The following is a 21,871-nucleotide window of genomic DNA, read 5'->3' on the forward strand; positions in this document are numbered from 1 at the left end:
CGGCGGGGCGCGGGGGCGGCGGCCCGGAGCCCCCCCTCCGCCCGGAGCCCCCCCGGCCGCGCCGCCCGCCCGGCGCCCCCCCCGCCGCCCGGCAGCAGCAGCGCCTCAGACCCGCCACCCATCGCTGGATGTTCCTCCACTTTACCCACCGTATCAAACAGTAAGCAGCTGCTAAAACAAAAACAAAACAAAACAAAAAAAAAAAAACAAAACACACAAAAAAAAAAAAAGAGTCAAAAAAAAAAAGTAATAACATTATATATGAACTGTGTTTCCTACTTGATTAAAAATATAAAGAACTGAGTGTTTATTTCCCTAATTAACCGAGAACTTTTGTACACGTTTAAGCTATTATTATTAAAAGTGTTTGCAAAAATGGTCAAGATTATAATATTGCTGAATTATATAAAAAAAAAGTCCTTTTCATGTTGAGCTAACATTTGACTTTAGCACAAAAAAAAAAAAAGAGATATTTTAGAACACGTAAAATAATATTTTTAGTTTTTTCTTCTCATTTTGTTACCAAATTTCGAACCTTACATGGAGGTTACTATAGTATATTTGACACCCTATATACCTGTGATTAGAGATGTGTATATATATATGAGGGCTAGGCATGCTGTGTGTCTGAGCTTTGTCTAAATGTTATGCAGAAGTTTGTAGAGTTAAAAGGTACGTAGGTTTAATTCATGCAAGGTAAACAATAAGTGCTCTCTTTTATACAATATGCATTGCATCTGGACCTTAAACATATAAAAATGGTCAGTGAAACTTCTGTGAACATGAAGAAAAATTATTAAAAAAGGCATTTAAATGAAATTTGCTAACTTGTGATTTTTACGTTTGAACCAAAGTTATTCAAATAGTAAAAAAAAAAAAAAAAAAAGAAAAGAGGAAAAGAAAAAAAAAAAAAGAGAGAGAGAGAAAAAAAAAAAAACAAACGAAAAGTAAAGAATTTCCTCCCATAATATTTTTTTTCTGCACCTGTTCTGTTTGGTTTACAACTGAGTAGGCGTATTGTCATTATTGTGTATATGAGATGTACTTGTATTGTTCATAATATATTTTTTTTACTTTGTGTACTTAAAGTACTTAACCTGACGTGCAGCGGTTTCCAGTCCACCTGTTTTTGGACAGCAGGTAGCGAGTCTTTCCGTGTCGCCACTGGCACTAGCACTATCTCCTGAACTCGAGAGAGCTCCGGAGCCATGCTTTGATCCCTGCTAACTTCCATAGGCCTGTTAGGAAGCAGTGCAGCGCCAGGGCAGCGTGATCCCACTGAGCCATGGGGGTCGGAGTTTGGTTGGACAGTGAAAGCCAAGCCGGTGTGTGTCCGTGATGGATTTCCATGTAGCTGTGGTGCTAGTTATTATTACTGGCTACATACCTGGCCGTGCCCTGCCCTCCCCGTCCCAGCTCCCGCCGGGCGCGGGCTCTGCTCAAAGCCTAGGCTAGGGAAACACAGATTTGTCAGAACACTAATCTGTCCAGGTGTGTTCTCCAAATTGAAATTGTTTGTAATAATAATAAGAATAATAATAGACTTTTACAGGTTGTCTTCGTTGTTTTTTTCGGTTATGTTTTTTTTTTTTTCTTTTAAAAAAAGTTGGTGTGCTTTTAATTGACTAACTTCTTGCTGCTGTATAGTAAAATATTAATATATTTTTATCATTAAACTGCTGCATGACTATCATCATTGCGAGTGAAGAGAAAATGTTATAAAAAAAAAAAGATGCCTTAAACAGTGAAAACAAAACTTTATTTTTTGTTTTTTCTTTTCTTTTCTTTTCTTTTCTTGGCTGGAATTCAGTAGAGAGCGTTTCAGAGAAACTAGAATCTTGTTCCACTCGGAAGTTTTTTTGGGAATGCAATCATTTTGCTGAATGGTCTTGGCTGAGTTAGGGGTCAGGTAGACCTGAGCTGCTCCTATGCGAGCAAGAGCTGCCAGCGCTTCTTTACCGACGGGCATGGATGGAGTTTTGGAAGGGTGGGGAGAAAACAACAACAACAAAAAAAAAGCTTGTTTTAAAGAATTTGATTTCCTGCTGTCGTTTTATTCCCAGTTGAAATTATAATTCCCTTTTTCTTCTTGGTTTTTGTTTTGTTTTGGTTTTGGTTTTTTTTTTTTGGAGATGTACTGTAAGTGTCAAAACAAGCTGTTTCCATTGTACCATGCATTATTGCCCTTGAAAGAAGTTTGCTGTTAGTGTTCACAGAAAGTTAAACACGAGCCGCTGGTAGCGAGGTGTTTCTGTTTCTTTTTAAACAATCACTGGAAATGTTTAAAATTGCTTTAATGTGCACTTTTCCTATTTCCCAGTAGTGAAATAAGCTTTTTCAGAGTGCGTAATGTGACATTTGAAATGGTTCTCAATTGCATGTAAACATGTGTCTGATAACCTGCTTCTAAATCGGAGGCTCTGGATGGGCAGTTCCAGCGATTATTGTACTTCAACTGTGATGTGTCGGGACTGCACTCTCCATGCTGCTAGACGTAGTTAGGAATTTAATTGCTTTGGTTTTTGCTACTTGATTGATTGTCTCGGTCCTGCTGTTCACTGCCCTCCCCAAAGTTGTCGCGCTGCCGACGGACGCGCTCCGGCGCCCGTATTTCCACGCCGCCGCGGTGCGTTCCCAGCAATAAATAGCGGGAGGCGAGGAGAGCACGGCAGAGTGTCCTTCCGTCCCTCCCGGCTCCTGGGAGCATCGCTAACGAGGCAGGCTCCTCCCGTGGTCTTCCTCGCCCGCGCCGCCCGGATCCTGCCCAGGATCCGGCTGACCCGAGGAGCGCCCGGGCCGCGCGGTTCCAGTCAGAGCAGTGCAGCCTGGAACAGCCCGCGGGCAGTTCTGTCAACAGTGGCCGAGAACTTGTGGTCAGTTTTTGTCTCGTTTTGGGTTTCTTCTGCGTGTTTCCTTGGTTGTTTTGTTTTTTTGGTTTTTTTTTCTTCTTTTAACGCACGTTCTGTATGTTCAAGGACTTGATGAATGATGATAACGAAAGACTAAAATGACTGTAAAGATTCGTGGGATTTTGCTCCTGGTTGTTTTAGTTTTCTTTTGATTTATTTTTCTGCTTTTTTTGTTTTAATTTTTGTTTTCCCGGAGGTGCTCGGTACTTTACCAAGGCTCTAATATCTCAGTATTTAAAACAAAGTACAGAAAACCCTGTTTAATGTTAGAAGAAGAAAGGTATATTTGACCATATGTGTTGTTTTAAAAAAAGACAGTATGCTCAAATGTGCCAAGATACCTAATTCGTGAGAAGTATGCCTTATATTTTCCTTGATGATATGCTTTTAAATGTCTTGTAGAATAGGTCCAAGAGCATGATAAAAGCTACTTTATAATGACTACGTGCAAGAAAACTTGAAATTCATTGCAATACTGACATTATTTTATTTTTAAGTTAAAGGGACACTGTCAAGTAATTTACCATTGAAATACAACCACATTTTAAGTGTTTTTATGCTAACGAGGAAATGTCCTCTAAATTCAAATTCTATTTTTTTTGTTAAAAGAAAAAAAAACCCTGAAATTGCTCTGTCTTTGACAATTTAAATAAAAAAAAAAAAAGAAAAAAGAAAAGAAACAGTACGAGCCGCTGTCGATTCCTGCCTCTTCTTTGCGGTCCCGCTTGCGATGCTGCGGCGGGAGGCAGCCAGCAGCTCCCCGGGAGCCGGGGGGGCCTGGCCGGAGCCTCCGGGGCTCCCCCGGCACCGGGAGCCCCCGGGGTTCCCCCGGGACCGGGAGCCCCCGGGTGGGGCCGGGCGGGTTCGGCGGGCGGGCAGGAGCCCGGCCCGCGGCTACCGGGAGAGCTCCGAGCTCCCAGCCGGGCGCGCCCGGAGGCGGAGGGGCTTTTCGGCTTTGCTTTATTTTTATTTTATTTTTTTTTTGAAAATTCGTTTGGAAAAAAAAAAAAAAAAAAAAAAAGCAAATAAATACTTGACAGTGTCACTTTGTGCGTGTCCCTCGCAGGGGTTGAAATGCGCTGGGTGTAGCTGCCGGGAGAGCGGTTCCCGAGCTGTCCCGGGACTGGGGGAAGCGCAGAGGGGCTCACCCCGTGAGCCAGGCACAGCTGCTGCCGGGGATTTAACCCCTGCTCAGAGCCGACCGGTAACTTCTTGTTTTGTTTTGTTTTGTTTTGGGTTTGGTTTTTTCGGTTGTTTCTTTTTTTTTTTTTTTTTTTTTTGGGAGCAATTACTTTGTTGCCTTTAAAAATAGCACTGTAACCACCTTTTTTTATGATTAGCTGTAGTGTAACCTTTGTCCCTTCAAACTATGCAAGCTATGAAATGTAAATTAGGGATCAGTTAAAGATAGTTGATTATATTCAATCAGATGACATTCATGCACTAACTGGAGTATATACAGATAAAGCTATTAGAGTGACTTGTATGCTAACAGCAAGATATAACATACCTACCTATTCTAAAAAAATGACTATTAATATTGTATAACAGGACTGTGGGGGTTGGGAGGGAATGTTATCTCTTATCTTCTTAAAAGGGGATTTAAGATTTTTATAACTGTTTTTTCCATCAAACTTTAATATTTTTGTCAAATTTTTAGGTATTTAATTTGTAAAATAGATTTTACTTTGTACTGGCGTACAGAAAATAGGGGTTGATTTAAACTTTTTTGAAGCCAAGTGATCAAGTACATTTGTAATAAAAAGTCAATGGATCTATATCAGTCGTACTCACTGTTTTCATTTCTTGTACGTTCTAATGCAGTGGCGCTGTATGTCTCCCAAGGAAAAAAAGAAATTGGGGAGGGGGGTGGAAGGAGAAGGCAAAAATGTCAGCATTGATGCTGCCAATTGATGCAACTTTGTGTGCACAAGTGGCCCCTGGTCAGTGGAGATTTGGTAGATATGCATTTTTCCTAAAAACACGGTGCACTTTTTCCAGAAGGGTTTATGCAAACCTGACGTTTTTGTCATGTCTTCACGCTCCCACCTTGGCGCCCTTAAACTCTAAAATCTCCCTTTGGGAAGTGCCTTTCCTTGGCACTTCAGAAAAAGCAAAACCAACCAAAGCAAAACTGATTTCTTCTTAAGTGGTGAACTACAGCACATGATGTTTTTGCACCCTCACACGCTGTCTCCCTTCCTCCAAGGTCTGCCACTTGCTTTTCTCTAAGTTCAACAGGTCAAAGGTGGGGTTTTTTTTTGTTTCATTTTTTTTTAAGTAAAATTGCCAAGTGTTTTGGATCGAAGACTTCAGCAGATCCACCGAGCTTGGATCCAACACCTTGCAGAGCACTGACATAATTATTTTTTGGTTGCTTGTTTGCTTTAAACCCAGCCCTCCCCTTCCCTGTCCCAGGGCATATACCAAATCTGATTGACTTGTCTGTGGCAGAAGCTGTGGGAGTCAGCAGGGAGAACGATGACATTAATGTACAAGAATGCTAAAACAGGTTTACATTTTAGGGGCTCTCGTCAAGCATCAAAACTCAAAAGTATGACTAGAACCAACCAATCTCCTCGGTTTTGCTAGTCCTCCAGGTAGACAGTGAGTCTCTCTTGAGTTGGAAAGAAGGCAGTAAAGGCAAATTCTTCCACAGCTGTGCAATTTGCTCCTTCAAAAACCTGCTGCTTCCTACTGGATTGGGTGGCTTTTCGAGAGGTAGGGCTCTGCCTGAAGCACTTTGAGTTTCTCTTTTAAAAAGACACTGTCAAGAATTTTTCTTTTTTAGAAACCCAGTTTGCAGCTTTTTTTTTTTCCTCTGGGTTTTTTTTTACTTTTTTTTTTTCTTTTTTTTTTTTTTTTGCCTTTGCTTTTTGTCAGGCTTACCCAAACTTTCCCTTTATTGTCTTACTCTCCTCCTTCGTTGGCTGCCTGCTCCTTGTTAACTCAGCTTGTGCAGCTGGAGGGTCACTATTCCTGGTGGTGTTTGGACTGTCTGAAAGAGGAGCCCAGTAGTTTGAAATTCTCATGCTGGGCTTTTTTATATCTATTGCACACTCATTTCTCTCCCTAAAAGTTTTACTCTTTTTGGCTTTCTCCTGTAATGCGTGAAGAAAGGTGAAGGGCTCTGAATTTTTGGTGGCAGAACAGAGAAACGGGCTGCACGCAAAGCGTTGTCACAATGTTTTGACAAAACCGACAAGGTAAACAAGCAAGTTCCATTTTTATTCCTGATTCCTTCTGCTGTTGCCATCTCCTTTGCTGCTTACAACAATGAAAGAGAGTTTCTGCCCAGAGCTTTTTTTTTTTGTGGTTCATTTTACTCTGCTCACTTGCACATGATTTAGCTCGCTGGCACCGCAAAATGTGCGTGGGTTGTGAGCGTGGCAAGGAGATACGTAAATAGAGTTTAAAGCTAGTTAAGATTAATTTAAATGGACTTCCAAAACTATAACCTTTTTTAAAAGCTCGTATTCCCAGAGTCTAATCTTTGGGCCTGAAGTTCATGGCTTTTTTTTTTTTCCTTTTCTGAAGTGGTGTGTGTTGTGTTGGGATGGCTGAGGGTGATGGCGCAGGGAGGATGCTCCTGTTGTGTGGCAGCTCTCCGGAAGCTCTGCAGCTGGAGCCGGGCTGCTTGCTCTGCTCTGCTTCCAGCAGAGGCTGCCTTCCCTCTCCTGTTTGTGCCAGATGGTCCTGGGTCCACTCTGGGACTTTTCTCTTAGCCTGCCTATCCTTCTTTGCTTGTTGTCTTTCCAAAGCATTTCAATTCCTGATGGGACTGTGTGTTAGCAGCACTGCAGTCTGGGAGAAAGGCAGCTCACAACAGGATCTGCAGCCATCCCTCTTCTTGTGAATGACAAGTGGGCCACGAGGCTTTACTGGGTTGTGTGTGTTGCTTGTTGTTAGTGCAGAACAGCTGCAGATAGCAGAGAGAAGTAAAGGCCAAATTATCCATTTGCAGGGTTTTCACAGTGGCATTCTGGATATTTTACTGCAATTTGGTTGGCATAGAAGTTGCTGCTGGAGGAGGACGTTGGAAGGGAAAGGATGAGCTGGTTGGTGTTTGGGCAGGCGTGGTGTTGTCACTAACAAAGGCATTTCCTGAGCCGGCGGACTCAGACTGGGTGAAAAGAGTTTGTCCAGGGGAGGAGCTCCCAGCAGTCACAGCAAAGGTGTTGGTGTGTCTGGAGAGTGGGAAAAGGCTTTCGGAGCAAGGTGGGAGATGGGATGTGGCAGAGATGGATGGCCAAGGTACACCTGGGCTGCCATGCAAGTGCTTCAGCATCAGCACAGGAATGGCACTTGGAGAAGCCCATGAGAGCCTGAAGATTTTTTGCCACTGGCAGCTGAGGATGTCAGGCAGCTGCTCCCAAGGGATGATGGAGCAGTGGGTGCTGAGCTCCCCAGCTGGGGTAGCTCTGCTGGTCCCCACTGTTTGGTGCCTGAAGCCAGAGGAGCATTTTGTGTTTTGGAAGAGTCAAAGCATGTCACTCCCACCTCTGTAAAAGTACTAACCGGTTGTGTAGCCTGTTGGAGGCAAAATATCACAGGAGAGGGAGAGTTGAAGTCATACAGCAAGAAGCGAGGCGTGTTTTCACAGAAAAATGTCAGCTGGAGATTAAGTGAAAAAAGATAAAGATAGAGGACTTTTGGCCCCACTATCTGTCTTTTGAATGTTGACTGATTAAAACAAGACAGAGTGAATGGCTGGATATCCCCAAACAATGCTTCACTGTCCCTCTGCAGATCGATACTGCTGGCGCTCCTTCACCCGGAGAGGGGATCTGGTCCTGAGCTTTTTGCTCTGGAAGGCACCTTGGCCAGCCAAGATGGAGCCTGCTCAGACTGGCTGTAGATTTTGCCTATATGTGGGTGTTGTCTTGTTTTGGGCGACCAGACATCACCTGGGCTGTGGCAGTATCTCTGCAGCTCGAGTTGGGTGTGTGGTTTGGTAGGGAAGTTCTGCTATCCCTGTGTAATGCACCTTGGAGCAGTCTAAGAGCACAAGACCTGATGCAGTTTGGGTTTAACTAAGACGGGTTTTACCAGCCAGTGGGCATTGGGTTTATCAGGCCAAGCTAGAGCTCACAGGAGAGTGAAATATCCAAAACAGAGCTGTCAGGTCCTGAGCAGGGACTACTTTGCTGTTGAACCTGGGGACCCTGGCCATTTCCACACCTCCTCTTGAGGCCTGAGTTCATGACATGTGGTGAACCTCTGCTCCTTCCTGGATCAGCCATTAGCTGGGAGGATGTTTGGTTTGAACAGGAATCTGCTGGATCTCCCCAGTGAGAACTCAGTCTTAAGTCAAACAATTCCTTGGTTTTGTTGGAGATCAGTTGGTTTGTTGTCCATCCTCACATTAGCTTTGCAAAAATACAAACCTTAGCCCTTTCTGAGTCTTGGGCCACGTAGCAGACTGAAGTGCAAAGAGGATTGGCTGCAGCACTGGCAGTGGGAGTTTCTGCTGAGTCTCCCTGGCTGTGGCATTGAAGCATTTTTTTTCTTGAAACACTATCTTGAAATATGCAGGAAGCAAGAAAAACCAGCTTCATTCTTGCTGTTCGGGACAGGAGAGGTGAGAGGTGTGGATTTCCATCTGCAGCAGGGAAGGATGTGCCCCTCTGGGCTGGGGAGACCTTGGAGGGAGGTGGCTGTTGTGGGAGCTGATCCAGTGCATGCAGCTGGGACGGCAAGTGCATGACTTGAAGAGATTTGGACAGCTTTTTGGGAAAAACCTCCTTGTGTTGAAATGTCATCTCAGTCGTGATGTTGATTTCAATGGAGAATTGCTTGTGAGAGTGTCTTGCAAGCTGCATCTGAAGCCCCATGAGCGTGCTGACCCCAGTGGGTTTGGCTGTGTTACTGAACATGGTGCAGACACCGTGCAGCAGCCCCGTGGGTGCAGCCTTGCTGCAGGAGATCGTGTCTTACTGACACATGTCAGCGCTCTGGGCTGGGAGGTGTCACTGTCATGCTTGCAGGAAGGTCTGGGAGCTGAGCCTGGGCTCTCAGACATCATCACCACCGTGCTCTGGATTGATGCAAGGGCCAGCATTGGCACAGGCTGTTTTGGGGTGGCTCTGGGGGCTCTGTTGAGGGGCTGACCCCCCCAGCGTGGTTCGTGCTGATGTGAGCAGTGTTGGGATGAGGTTGGAGGAGGCTGTGTCCACAGCATACAGGCCTGGATATTTCTGTTGCTGGAAGTTGAGTCAGTAAATGAGCAGTGGTCGTTTTTTCTGTTACTGGTGAATGTCTTGATGTGTGCCCATCGAGGCTGGGCCATTAGAAGGGTTTGGAGGGTTTTGTTCTCACTCTGGGTAGAAAGGAGGCTGTCAGAGAGCAGGGCCTGTCTGTTGGGATGTCTGGGACTGTCATTTGAAAGGCAGCCACCTCGGTTTGGGTGTCTGTCCCCCAGCCTGCGCTTGCTCTGGTGTCTCCTAGGGAATGAATGTGTTTTATTTCTCCATGCTCCGTCCTGGTTACACAATAGTGAGCACAGTGTAGGCTGCTGGCTTTACCACCCACAGTCTCCTGAGGTTTGGAACCTGCCTGGGCTCACCTTTTGCCCAGGCGTCTCATATGGGCAGGGGAGCTCAGACCAGCAGCTCCTGGGGACTGAGTCTGCATCAGCACATCGGGGTCAGCCGGTCCAGGTTCCTCAGAACTCACCTGGGGGTCGAGAGGTGAGCGCTGGGATTTCAGGGACCAGCTCTTCTCTCTGCATCAGTCCAGCAGAAGCAGCTCCAGCTGGCTCACTTTGGGGTGAGCTGGGAAGGCTTGCTGATCTGTCAATACTTCAAGAAATGCCAGGGCTAGGAATCATGGAGAAAGGGTTTTGTGAAATCTGGTATTTAAACCTCCCACTCGAGTGATGCTGAGGAGAGCTGGCAATGTAGCATTGGCTTATCAGGAGCTGTGTGGGCAGGTCAGCTTAAAAAAAAATGTTGTGTGATCAGCACCAGAGGTGAAGGAAAGAAGCCGGTGTCTTGTCAGGTACAGAGTTTAAATGGGGTCAGAATTTCATTTTATTAAAAAGATTGTTTTATTTAAATAATAAATGACAGTATGTTCACCGTTGCCAGGGGCTGCTGAAGGGCAACCAGGCAGGTCTGAGCAAAGTAGGGACTAAAGGCTTTGAATTATTTTCTGTCATTAATAACTCTGAACTGAGCACTGCAAATTCATGTAAAAACCATCTCTGCTTTCATGCATGAGAACAGTTTGGTTTGTGGACAGATCTGCTGTGATCAGAGGCTCATTCTATCTTAAAAAAAGAAAAAAGTTGGCCTCTGAGCTTCACCTGTCAATAAAAGTCCTGGAAAATGAGTCCTTGCAGGCTTCTGCAAGGCCATATGTAACTTATCTTGTCCAATGCAGGTCTCTAATTGGCAGTTTAAAGACATTTTTAAAAAAAGAAATCTGTTAACAGTCAGTCTATTTTTAGTTTAGAGATGGACTTTATATGGTCATAAAGTAAAATTCTAGCTTAATTATGAGAATCAAAGTACATTGGCTTAATTGCACAAAGAAGTGCACACAAGAGTGCAGAGAGGACACGCTTTACAAGTGATTATCTGCTGATGAAATACTACATGGAGCAACAAGTGGGGGCATTCCAGGCTTCAGAAAGCATCCTGAGGCCAGAACTGCTGAGGTGCTGGAGGAGAAATGGCATCAAATCCTCTGCAGATGGTCAGGCTTCCTTCCCACCACAGCACTGGCTGCCTTGCTTTGTAATTGCGGAGACTTGAACCTGGACGGGATCGGAGGAGTGATTTATAACCAAAGCCTTGGTTGAGGAGTTGATTTGTGTTCTGGAGATGCCTCCAGGAGCTGGAGAAGCAGCTGTGGGAGGTTTGAATGGCAGAGGATTTGGTGATGCAAGTACAAACTCCCAATGATTAGGAGATCCATCAAACTATTCCCCTGTTGATTGGACACATAGACCTTGAAAGGTATCAAAGTGCTTGGGTCAAGCCTGAGGCTGTTATTATTGAAGCTGAGATACCTGGGAAGCTAAATTGGGTGTCCAGGAAGGAGATAGAACTTAGGACATGTCAGTAGCTCTTCCTACAGTCAGTGTGTGTGCCTGAGAAAAGGCTGTGACAGGCAAGTGACATGAGGAGCCCTGACTTCACAGCATTCCCACTTCAGCCCAGGTGTCCCCAGACTGGTGGCACGGGAGGTGGGCAGGGTTTGGGGAGGACAGACTGAGCACAGCTGCTGGGAGGATGAGGCTGTTTGGGCTGGGGAGCGGAGTTGTGTGCACGGGAGGGACTGGGCTGGAGTAAGGAATGGGCACAACAGGGTGGAAACAGGAGACAAAAATAGTTGTTGTAGACTGTTCATGATGAGAAAAGACCTCAGCTGGTCTGATTGAAACATGGTGGGGGTGATGGAAATCAATAAGATACTGCATTACCTGCCATTGTAGCAGGTATGTTAGGTCATAAAGGAGGAACACTACATCTGAAAGGTTGCTGTAAAATCTGAGGAAATTGGAGTGCTGACGACCAAACAGCCACATTTATGTTGGATATAAATTCTGTATTTTAATAACATGGAGGTATTAGGAAGTTTTCTATTCCAGACAAAAGGAAAGTAGAGGATTTCATGGGCCTTGGGGAAAAACCAGACTCATGCATCTTCATAAACCTGTTAGAAAAAGTAAGTTCCATCATTACCATGCTATCTGGCCAGATTGTTTGGGAGGGAGCTGCCTAACACTTTGGTGAGCAAACATCTTGATTTACTTAAAGGACCATTTCTTGTAACAGCCTGGTCTGGAGTTAGCCTTTGTTTAGGACTAAAACACGAGAACTGATTCAAGATACAATTATTGTTGAGTCGTTAAGTAGCAGTGACCACCTGAGGGTCACTGAATTGCAGGTTCAGCATTCTCAGGGGTAGAAGGTGGACTAAAAGTGAGTCTTGTGTTCCAAAATATTTTAAGGGAGAATATCATGAAAATGAAATCCTTAGACTTACCATGGATACCTGGGAAGGTTACTGACGTCCAGGTGAGGCAGAACTCTGTCATGAAAGAGCAAATGACCCTAAAACTGTTGTTAAAAACACTTATAAAGGAAGGGACTTCTGGAGTTCAGGAAGATTCCACCAAAGAACAGAGGTCCAGCTCTAGAGGAGCAGACTGGAAGAACCATGTGGTGGGGCAGGTAACCATGGAAATGCAGCAGTTTAGGAGGGGCTTTGCTGAGCTGGGGGCTTTGGGGAGCCAATGCTGTCTGAGGGACATCCCAGACAAGGCTGGGGAGAAAATCTGGTTGTGCAGGACTGAAGACAGAATGCATTTCCTGCACTGCTTCATGCCACTGAAGCAACTCCTCCTTGTCATTCTGGAGCACAGGGAGTGTTTGAGAGCCTGCTGTCCATCACGTCAGCCTTTTGGGTGAGATAAGGAACCTTCCTCTGAAACTCAAGTGAGGCAGAGATGCTGGAGCAATGTAGGAAATTCAAGTGGAGGAGCAACAGGTTTATCAAGGGATTTTAAAAAAGCTTGGGACTGAAACAGGTACTAACAAAAACAGGGCTGTCAAAAAACAGCTTAGTATTCTCCATGACTAGATAATGTCCTAATGTCAGGTTATTTTTTTTTTAATTAAAGTATTAATCGGGGCACTGGGAATTGCAGATCAGCAACCCTGAACTCCAGTTTGAGGAGGAGGAGCTGAAGTGCTTTAGCTCTTCAGTGTGTTAGAGGTGGAAAGCAGCATACTTTCTACAGAGAAAGGGGGTTGGACCAGGTGATCCCTTCCAGCCCAATCCATTCTTTGATTCTATGATCAGTCTGGTTTGCTGGGGCACCTACGAGAATGTCTGAACACATTGATAAACAGCAGGATAAAAAACAGTCTTTTAATGAGAAGAGAAATACCACAGAGTCCTTCTTTGGTTGCAGTTGATATTTGTCACTTGGGGAGCAAAAAGTAGACTAAAGTCTAGTTAGAGACTGGTGTTTAAAGGCTTCCAAATCTGCATCTTCAGCCTTCGAGCAAATGAGTTCCATTCAATGGTTTCATTAAACCCAAAGCTGCTGGGTGGAGAAGGGTTGATTTTCATGAAACTTTTGTGGTGATCACCACTAGGTCCAGGTTGCAAAGTCTGGTCTCAGGGGAGAAACAAGCCCAGAATACTGGGTAATATCTAGATTTCTCCTGTAAAGCAACAGTCCCAGTTCAAATTCCTGCCTTGAGCTGGACTTGCAGGTCTGCCAGATCCCAGAGTGTGCCTCAGCAGCTGATACTGTGGATATGTTCTGTTTTCTTTTCTTTTTACTAAGAAAAAACTCAAAGGTCTTGATTTTTATAATGGGCAGTAGGAATGAAGGATATGAAGTATAATGAAGGAGTAGGGAGAGAGGTCTGGGCAGCATCTTCCAGTTCTTGCCTAGATCTGTCTTTGAGGGAGGATTGTTGGTGTGGACACATGCAGACCTGTGTTACCTCTCTTCCCAAGAGACCCAGGAGAACCCACAGGTAACAGGTGTCAGCCACAGCAACCTTTTGCTGCTCTGGCTGTTTTAGGCTTCTTAAAAGTCTAGGAATCATGGCAAAATACTCTGTCTTCCCCCACTTTCCCTGTCTCCAGTAGATCATGGTACCAAAGAGTGAGTGCTTTGATAAGTCGTTGGAGATTGCAATAGAAGCAGGATTACTGCAGGCACCTCTGCTTTCAGTCAGAATTTATGTTTAAAGACAAGGAGCAGGGTGGTTGAGTCATACTGGAGAAGTGACCCAACCTGGCTGTGGCTGGAAAATTGAGAAGAGCATAAGGTTTGGTAGGGTGAGCATGGGGCTAACCCTGGGATGTGTGAGGCAACAGGCAACAGGTTAGGGGGGGGAAAAAAGCTATTTTTAATACTCCAGCAGTATGCCAAGCTGTAAGTGAATTGTTCATTCAGGAAGCAGAGCTCAGACTGGGGTAGCAGACAAATGAAGGTGTGTAACCTGCCACAGGAATCCTGCACATTCCAGGTGTAGGTGCAGGTCTGTGAGGTGCTGAGCAGGAGCTCCTCTGTACCACAGCTCGTTAGACCCCCACGCTGTCCCTGTGCTGCTCTCCCTGGTAATCAGGTGGTTGTCACTGGCACAACCTTTGTCCCTACCCCTAGAAATCCATTAGATTGCTCACTTCTAGGTAAATTATACCAGCTGACTTTGAACTACTCAATATAAAACCGTTGTGGTATGCTTGCATGATAGTTATTTGATGTAAGACAACAATTTCTTGTGCTCTCTCTTTAGGAATTTGGGCTTTGAGTTTCACTGGGGTGTGTTGTACGTACCCAACTGCACAGGATCAGGCCCATCTCTGTTTTAAAATGTATTTCACATCTGCGATTAGAAATGTTGTAGGAAACAAATTAGAAGATCGAGTTGTCTGTCACAGGCTCAGATGATCATAGCGACTTGTGCTAAAGGCTCTGTCCTCGTAGAGACCTGCACGGCTGCTTTGTGTAACTGCTGTCAGAGCTCTGGCGTTCTGGTAATAGTGTTTTTTAATAAATGTACTGAGTATACTCACCTTTAAATCCTGTTAGGTACCAATAATTATCGCTGGTATTCTGTACATTAGCTCTGTACTAGCATTCACATTGGACTAGGCTTAATAGCGTGAGTGTCAAAGATGACTTGAAAAAGGAAAATTAATTTATACCCTTTTCGTGTGGTTCTACCCCGTGTAGTGGGTGGTTTGTAGAAGTACCAGAAGTGCTACAACTGTCTTCCCCCTTTTTACTTGCTGTGATTCTCTGCAGCAGGACATACAGATTTAAGTCTGTTTTTCCCTCCTTTGGAGACACTGAGATATTATCATGGTGAGGTCCATGGACATACCCAGACAAGCTGGGCCCTCATGCAGAGATAAGGCATCTTTTCCATTTGGTTTTTTTTTCTTCTGCTGTCCATCCTCCAAGTTTTTGTTTGTTTTTGGTTTTTTTTAATGTAAAAAAGTTATTCCCTCATCTGTCGGTGCAACATCCTCTAGGATATTTGTGGTCTTCCAGGAAAGGTAGACAGGACTGGAATAACTAATGCCAAAAATTGCCCATGGCAAGGGAGGGAAATCCTTGTTTTCAAGGCAAACCCCATCCAGACTTTTTTCAGCACACCACAAGGGTATAAATCCCTACTTTTTCTTTTCCAGGTGATCTTTAAGGCCAAATAGCAGAGGGCAGGGTTTTGCCCTCCAGCAGGGTTCCGGTGCCGTGCGGCATCCGCGCTGTCCCACAGGCCTGAGCCCCCGGCACCCCGGCATTTAGGGAGCTCCGTGGGGTTGGCTTTCACCGTGTCCTCAATTTGGATCCCCAGGGCAAAAAAATCAGGACTTTCTCAGTTAAAGAAAAAACCAAAAGTGAAGCAAAATCTCTGGAGAGTTGTGTTTCCCCACAGCAGTGACGGCCCCTCAGCACCCACTTCTGTTCAGCCAGGACCCCCGGGTCAGTCCTGCTGGGTTTTTAGCCATCTTGACCTCATGTTTGCAAATATTATTGGTAATATAATGCTCTATGTACAAATGTCTGTGTGGCTCATGTGTATGTTTCTGTGGTTCAAGTCAGCCACAGACTTCTGGAATTTCATTGTACTTTGGTTAAATGTTGGACTTTTAACTCTTCTACTGTATGGCTTCTTGATTTCTCTTGTCCAATGTGGACCAACTCTATTTTTGGAAATAAATAAGCATGTAAATAAAATGAATGGGTTTATGCCACTTAAAAAGAAAATGCTTTATTTAAAATATACACTCAGTCTTGTATATTTTATGGTATCTCAGGGAGCAGCCGAGGCTCAGGCCCCAGCAGCCTTGTGCTGAGATACCATATTATGTACAAATTCACTTCCAAGTGCTTTTGGAAGCAGACTTCCCACCTCCTGAGCCAAGCCCCCGTAGGACCAGCCTTGCAGAGGAGGGAGGGGGGAATCCAGAAACACATAGTTTAAGGGGAGTAAAGGAAACAAACACGATTTTCCTCTCAACACAAGGCTTCTGGTTTGAGGTGTCCAGGTGCCAGAGACACTGCCAGGTGCAGGGATGCCATGGGTCGGTTCTCAGCTCCTGCCTGGGAGCACTTGGAGATCAGGAGCACAATGACATCTCTTTTTTTTATTATTTTTTTTAATATATTTTTTTAATTCTCCATATAAACCAATATTTACCAGTAATCCTGTGTTTCTGTTTTTGTTTTTTGGCAGACTTTTACCAGTAAATATCGGTTTATTCCTGAAACCAGAAGCCCTAAACATACCTTTGTTTATAAGGTCAGTTGGCATTTTGTCTCTCTCATTCCCCACTCCCCCCCAGTACAACCCAGCAGGTGGTTGAAAGGTACCGAGTTCTCTTTCTAGTTTTCCTGCTCTGCACCTCTGGGAACTGGAGCCTGCAGGACCTAGAGCCTTCTGTTGGTAATGTAGATCCGAGTTTACAAATTATTCTTTTACCATTTTAAATCCTGCTTTTAAGGACAGAGGTGTTCCTGCCTGCCCACCACGGGAACTGGTAGAAACCCCTAAATTGTTCCTCCTCTCCGAAGCCTGCGGGTAGGTCTCTCACTAGCATCTTCAGGCTTGGGGCTGAGAAAATAATTTATCCCAAAATATACACGAAAAACTGCCATTTCTGGTTTACTGGGAGCAGGACTGGGGGAGGGAAGGGAGGGAAAGGAGTTTGAAACTTACTTTTCTCCCCCTTTTTTTCTAGAAAGCAAATGTGACATGGGGAGGAGGGAGAGAATGTGAACGTGGCCCTTCCTAAACTCATTGTAAACTCCTCCTCCGAGGCTGGGGAAAAGGGCAAGTGAAAGATCTGATCCTTAAAAGGACATCACTGGGTGTCTGAGACCCCAAAAGCAGCTGGCAATTTTTAAGGACTCAAATTGCTTTTGGTTTATCCCAAGAGAAATTGACTTGGGAGTGTTGAAGTCTCCTTTTTCCCCACAAGTATTTGCCACCCAAACACTGCACGTTTTGTTAATACCCCAGAAAACAAAGAACCTGATGAGGGATAGAAAATCAGTTGACTGCATGGTCACATCCAATTTTTTTCTCCCAAGCAAACAAAATGAAAAAAAAACCCAAAAAACCCAAACCAAAGCCCATCCCTGACCCTCCCCCCCCAAAAAAAAAACCCTAAAAAAGCAAGTCAAAGAGGATCTGAAATGCCCAGTCTGGTTTTGTCATACTTGGTTGACAAGGGTGTTTTTGGCATAGCTGCAGCCCAACTATGTCCCTTTAAGGAGCACCGTGGCTCATTTCCTCCTCACAAACCCTGAGCTGAGGGTTTTGCTGTTCCTGAGAGCAGATCGAAGCTCCTGCAGCCTTAGTTGGAGTCCAGAATGAGGGGAGCCCTTCCAGCTGTGCACTTTGAGCTGAAAACTACCTTTCCTCCCCTTTTGCAGCCTGGGTGGTTCTGATTGCTGGCAGTTCTGTAATACAACCTTAATCTGAGCAGTTGAGGCTGGTCCTACCTTATCTTCAGACGTCTTGCGGAGGACTCCTGTTACCAGTTTGGTACTCAAAAGCTACACCCCACCATCAGAAGTCACTTTTTGTTTTTTTCCAAAGGCAGTGATAGCTCACCCTCTCTAGCTCTAATGGAAAACCTGATAATTGCAATGCAACTTTCTAATAAATTGTTCATATATTCATAATTCCGTTGCAATCCCAAATTGGAGAAGAGATCTGTTATAAGGTATATATTAGTCTAGATTTTTCTTATTGTAAATACTGTAATTTTATAATACTGTCAATATTTTATTAACTTAGAAATATTTAACAGAGTTTAATCTATGGTAGTTGATTTATTTATAGGTTTATGTTGCAGCCAATTACATTCTAATGTAAGATTAACTTTCAGCATGTAAACTTTGAGTGAATATATCTTTGGAAAGATTAAGAGAGAAAAATCTCGCTCTTAATCTGTAGTATTTATCCCCAATTCCCAGTTGGGAATTATTTAACGGAATGTTAGGAGGTTTTGAGAGCTCATGAATCTAATAACTGCAGTTGGATTTGAAAACTTGAATTTTGAGATGTACTTGGCTCTTTGACCCTGTGAAAAAGTTCATTTCAGTACCTGACCTCTCTAGCACAGAAGTCTTTATTTTGAGCAAAGGGACACTGTCAGATCAATTTTAGTTTCTTGCTTTTTTGGGGGGGAAAAAGAAAGCGCAGAATGCGGCGTGTTAATTCCTTTTGGATGGCAAGGGGAACAGCTCCTCTCCCGAGGCTTTGGGTCCCTGGCCACAGCAGCTTCACCCCGGGCAGCGGCGGAACTCCGGCCGCTCCGAGGGCTCCCGCAGTCCCTGCAGCCGCAGCTCGGGGAGATGGGCAAAAGTGCACAAAGTCTCAAACTTTTGACCGTTTTTGACCAAAGCGTTTGCTTTTTAAGAATTGAAATCTCTCTCTCTCTTTTCACCTGATGGTGTCCCTTTAGCATCATAAAGATGTTCATGTTCTCTGAAAACCGTGAGAAGTGATTTTCTTTTCAAGGCAGGGGAGAATTGGTCTGTCATGTGTTTGCAACGCAACTTGCATAAAAATACCAAAAATATCTTGAGGGTTTTCACAGGCGTTGGTATTTTTTGAGTGTAAAAGTTAATCTTGATTAGAGATGTGCCAATCTTTACTGCTTTCCTGTAGTGTTGTTACACTTAGGCATTTCAGTTCACTTACAAATATATACTGTAACAGTATACTTTGTACAGATTTATTTAAAATTTATTTGAAAACTGAAATAAAGTAGGCAGAAAATAAAGATATTTATTTTTCATTTGACTATGTAAGAAGGTATCATTCTTTTGGTTTTAGTGCACTGGTGTACCAAGCCTCAGAACCACTGCTTTCTCCAGCTCATAGGATGCTTTTCCAGACTGTGGATACGTGTATGTGTACTGCTGTGTTGATAAGTAAATGCCAACGATGGAGTTCGTTGCTTTTATACATCCCAAAGAGAAGTTCTCCACCGTTCACTGTCTGTTTTCTGACCGAAAAGGCGTGTGTTTGTGAACAGTGTTCACGCCAGCTCTGCCATCCCACCCTCACATCAGCTCACACCAATGCCAGGATGGGAGGAGTTGCCTGCGTACCTTCCCCAAAACACCCTGGGCCACAGTGGCATCGTCAGGGAGCAGTTCAAACCTGTGTCCTTTGGGCTTTGTGTAAAGCAAATGCAGAACAAGAAAAATCGAGATGTTAAATCCATTAGAAAAACAATTCCTTATTGTACAGTAGTATGGAGATCTCTAGTCAACCTGCCATTAATAATAGATTCTTATTTTTTGAATGATCTATTTAAAAGAACAGCAAGCATTGTATTTGCTAGTAAATCTGAAGTGTTTACATGGAATTACTAAATAAATTATTTGATCTAAGATGGCTCTTATCAGTGCTGATTTTTAATAATGGAAATTTGGTTTGGCAGCTGCATTTTTAGTTCGTGCTGTTCTTTAAAATCTTCCAAAGCAGGTTTTTTTTTTTTTTTTCACTGCCTCCTTGTGGTTCAAATTAGGTTCTGAGGAAGAGGCAAACCATGCCTCTCCCTGCAAGGCCTGACAGGAGTGCTAGCTCACGTTTTCCAACCCCTTCCATGAGGCTTTCCCTTCACATCCCAAACACCTGAGCTGGAGCAGGATGCTCTGAGCCCTGCAGCACTCACAGCTGCCCACGGTTCTCACCAGGCTGAGGCCTGGGGCCTGGAGACACAGGATGGGGTTTTTTAGCAGAAAGGGATAGAAGTAGAATAGGGGATAGAAGCAGAACATCCTCCTGTGAGGTAATGAGTTGTCACACTCAGTTCCAGCTTGGTCCTGCTTCCTGCAGTTCCAAGGCTGCTGGAACACCCTGTGCTCCCGGTCCTGTGCCCGGCTCAGTCACCAGAGGCTGAGGCAGATGAGGGCTTCGGATCATCAGCAAGGCCAAAGGCAAATCCAGGGGTTCTCACCCCTTCCCAGCCCCAAGGGCCACTCTCTGATGTGGGAGAGCCGGCTGTGCAGCCCCCAAAGCTCCCTGGAGCTCTGGCAGTGGAGGATGGGGCAGGCGCTGCCCTGCCTTGGCGCTCCCGCCCAGGGTGACGGGGCTGCAGGTGGAGAAGGGCAGGAGGGAGATGCTGGATACAGAAATCCCTGTACCAGGAGCAGCAGAAGAGCAGACAGGCATTGCAAATGCCGAGTCTGGCCACACCGTGTCCCCCTCTAAGCGCTGCAGACGCTGCTTTTTCTCGCAGGCACTCAAACCTGGGGAAAATGAAACTATCAATAATGCACCTGTCCCCGCACTCCCCGCTCCCAGGCTGGCGCAGACGAGCGCTGAGTCACCCCATGTTTAATTCAACGCTCTCAGCGCCACAGCCCTGGCTACAAACCCATCCAGTGCTTACATTATGCACTCGCTGAAATTTTTGTTGGACATGGATTTCACGCTTCATGTTCAGGGCAGGATTCCCGTCCCACCCCACATTCGCTCTGCTGGCTGGGGAGGGATGAGCCCAGACCCTGCTCCATGTACATGGACAGTGTCTCCCCCAGCCTTCCCCCAGCCCTTCCCTCTACTCTTTCCCTCACTGGTTTGGAAAGGTTAGAGATATCCATCCCTGGGCCCTGCAGCACCACCCCAGCTCTCCCTGGGCCTTCCACTGCAGCAGCTCAGCCATTAGAGCACACTGGAAATTATTCTGCTCTCGCTTACTCCTCTGAAAAGCGTATTTACACACATCTCTATCTCCTTTGTGGGCTAGCCCATAGTTATGAGCAGTACATTCCTAGAAATTTGCTTTCTGCTTTGGGGGGAATTGAGCACACTGATGAAATGGCTCCATTTGTCTGAGTAACATCAGGAAACTTATCTGGGCCAGATGCTTCTCCAAGCTGATACCCACTGGCCAATGGTTGGTGCTTGAGAAGCAGGAAACAGCTGCTCTACACCTTGCCAAGCCATGAAAGGCCCTTATTTTGGAAGAAAATACTTCCTCTTTAGTTTAATCTCCCACTAGCACGCAGGAATGACCCTCAGCATTGATCCCACTGCCTCTCATGTCTCCACTGCTCATTTTAATGCTTAAAGCAAAAAGCAAACTGAAACGTCAGACAAAAACTCTGGTCACAGAGTTTTGGGGTTAGTGATTGCTCCAGTTCATTTGTAGTGGATGGGGCAATGCTCCAGCGACTCAGATATGGAGCATCCTGAGCTGGCCCTGCCTCACAGGATGGCTCCCAACCAAAGCAATTCCTTCCATGCTGGTTTGGTTGGCATTGCAGACAACCTGTGACTTTTCTGGGAATTGGCTGAAGTAGGTTATTCAAGATAAAAGGAAATTCCCCAGGGTGGCATTCCTGAACTAGGGATACAGAGAAGGTATTTTTGCTGCTTCCACCACTGCTGCTCACATGGAGAAGTGACTCAAAAGCCAACTGGTAGCTGCCCATTCCTTCCCAGTCCTGCCATGCAGGTGTTGGGAATAAAGACTGCTCTGCATTTCCAGGAATGCATATTTGCAGTGAAGAGGCATAGACATGAACTTGTTCCTTTTCCTAAGAGCTTCCCTTTCAACCCAGCAGAACATGGGAACTGTGAAAGGAATACTTGAATTATTTTGTCCTGGATTTGTTTCTCCAAGTCTAAAATATGGATGTTCTGAAAGTGGGGAATTTTATAACATGTCCAACATCCCAGTTGGCCTGGCAATCAAAAGCCGAGGCAAGGCCAGAGGGTGATTGCTGCTGCCAGGCAAGGAGGAAGGCAGAGGGACTCTTGGGGAGCCTTTGCTCTGCACCCCTGGGCAAGCTGGGGCACAGGAGGGGCTGGCTGCTCCAGAGCCTTCGGCAGCAGCTGCCTGTCCCCGGGCTGCCGTCAGGCACGCACTGCTGGGGAAACTGTCTCCACGAGACAGCAAAAGCTCGGTGCCAAGGATGCCTGGAAGAGCTTGACCCTGACAAGGATGCCCTG

The 21,871-nt window shown here is 45.2% G+C and overlaps 1 protein-coding gene across 12 annotated transcripts; it reads left to right on the top strand.

The window, feature by feature from the left end:
• The first annotated feature begins 54 nt into the window (after positions 1–54).
• On the top strand, positions 55–19,302 carry LOC111935713 (uncharacterized). 12 transcript variants are annotated; one of them, XR_015276837.1, is made up of 5 exons: positions 55–160; positions 16,127–16,192; positions 16,280–16,336; positions 17,329–17,621; positions 18,740–19,302. XR_015276837.1 is itself a non-coding variant. In XM_086852316.1 (4 exons), exons 1-4 carry the CDS (start codon positions 3,640–3,642, stop codon positions 19,125–19,127), a joined length of 1,005 nt encoding a protein of 334 aa, XP_086708442.1. In that variant the 5' UTR covers positions 3,519–3,639; the 3' UTR covers positions 19,128–19,302. The 12 variants fall into 12 exon arrangements, 1 of the variants encoding a protein (XP_086708442.1); XR_015276838.1 differs by lacking the exon at positions 16,280–16,336 and adding an exon at positions 16,395–16,471; XR_015276840.1 differs by lacking the exon at positions 55–160 and adding an exon at positions 4,028–4,113.
• The last annotated feature ends 2,569 nt before the right edge of the window (positions 19,303–21,871 follow it).

Source organism: Cyanistes caeruleus, chromosome 15 (assembly GCF_971803275.1).
Source record: "Cyanistes caeruleus chromosome 15, bCyaCae1.hap1.1, whole genome shotgun sequence".
NCBI lineage: Eukaryota > Metazoa > Chordata > Aves > Passeriformes > Paridae > Cyanistes > Cyanistes caeruleus.

Bases quoted from the DNA above. Each gene is read 5' to 3' on its own strand.
- LOC111935713 (XM_086852316.1), top strand. From the start codon at position 3,640: ATGCTGCGGCGGGAGGCAGCCAGCAGCTCCCCGGGAGCCGGGGGGGCC. The intron at 4,114-16,126 runs GTAACTTCTTGT...GTTTTTTGGCAG, and splicing joins CCCCTGCTCAGAGCCGACCG to ACTTTTACCAGTAAATATCG. The intron at 16,472-18,739 runs GTAGGTCTCTCA...TTTTGGTTTTAG, and splicing joins CTCCTCTCCGAAGCCTGCGG to TGCACTGGTGTACCAAGCCT.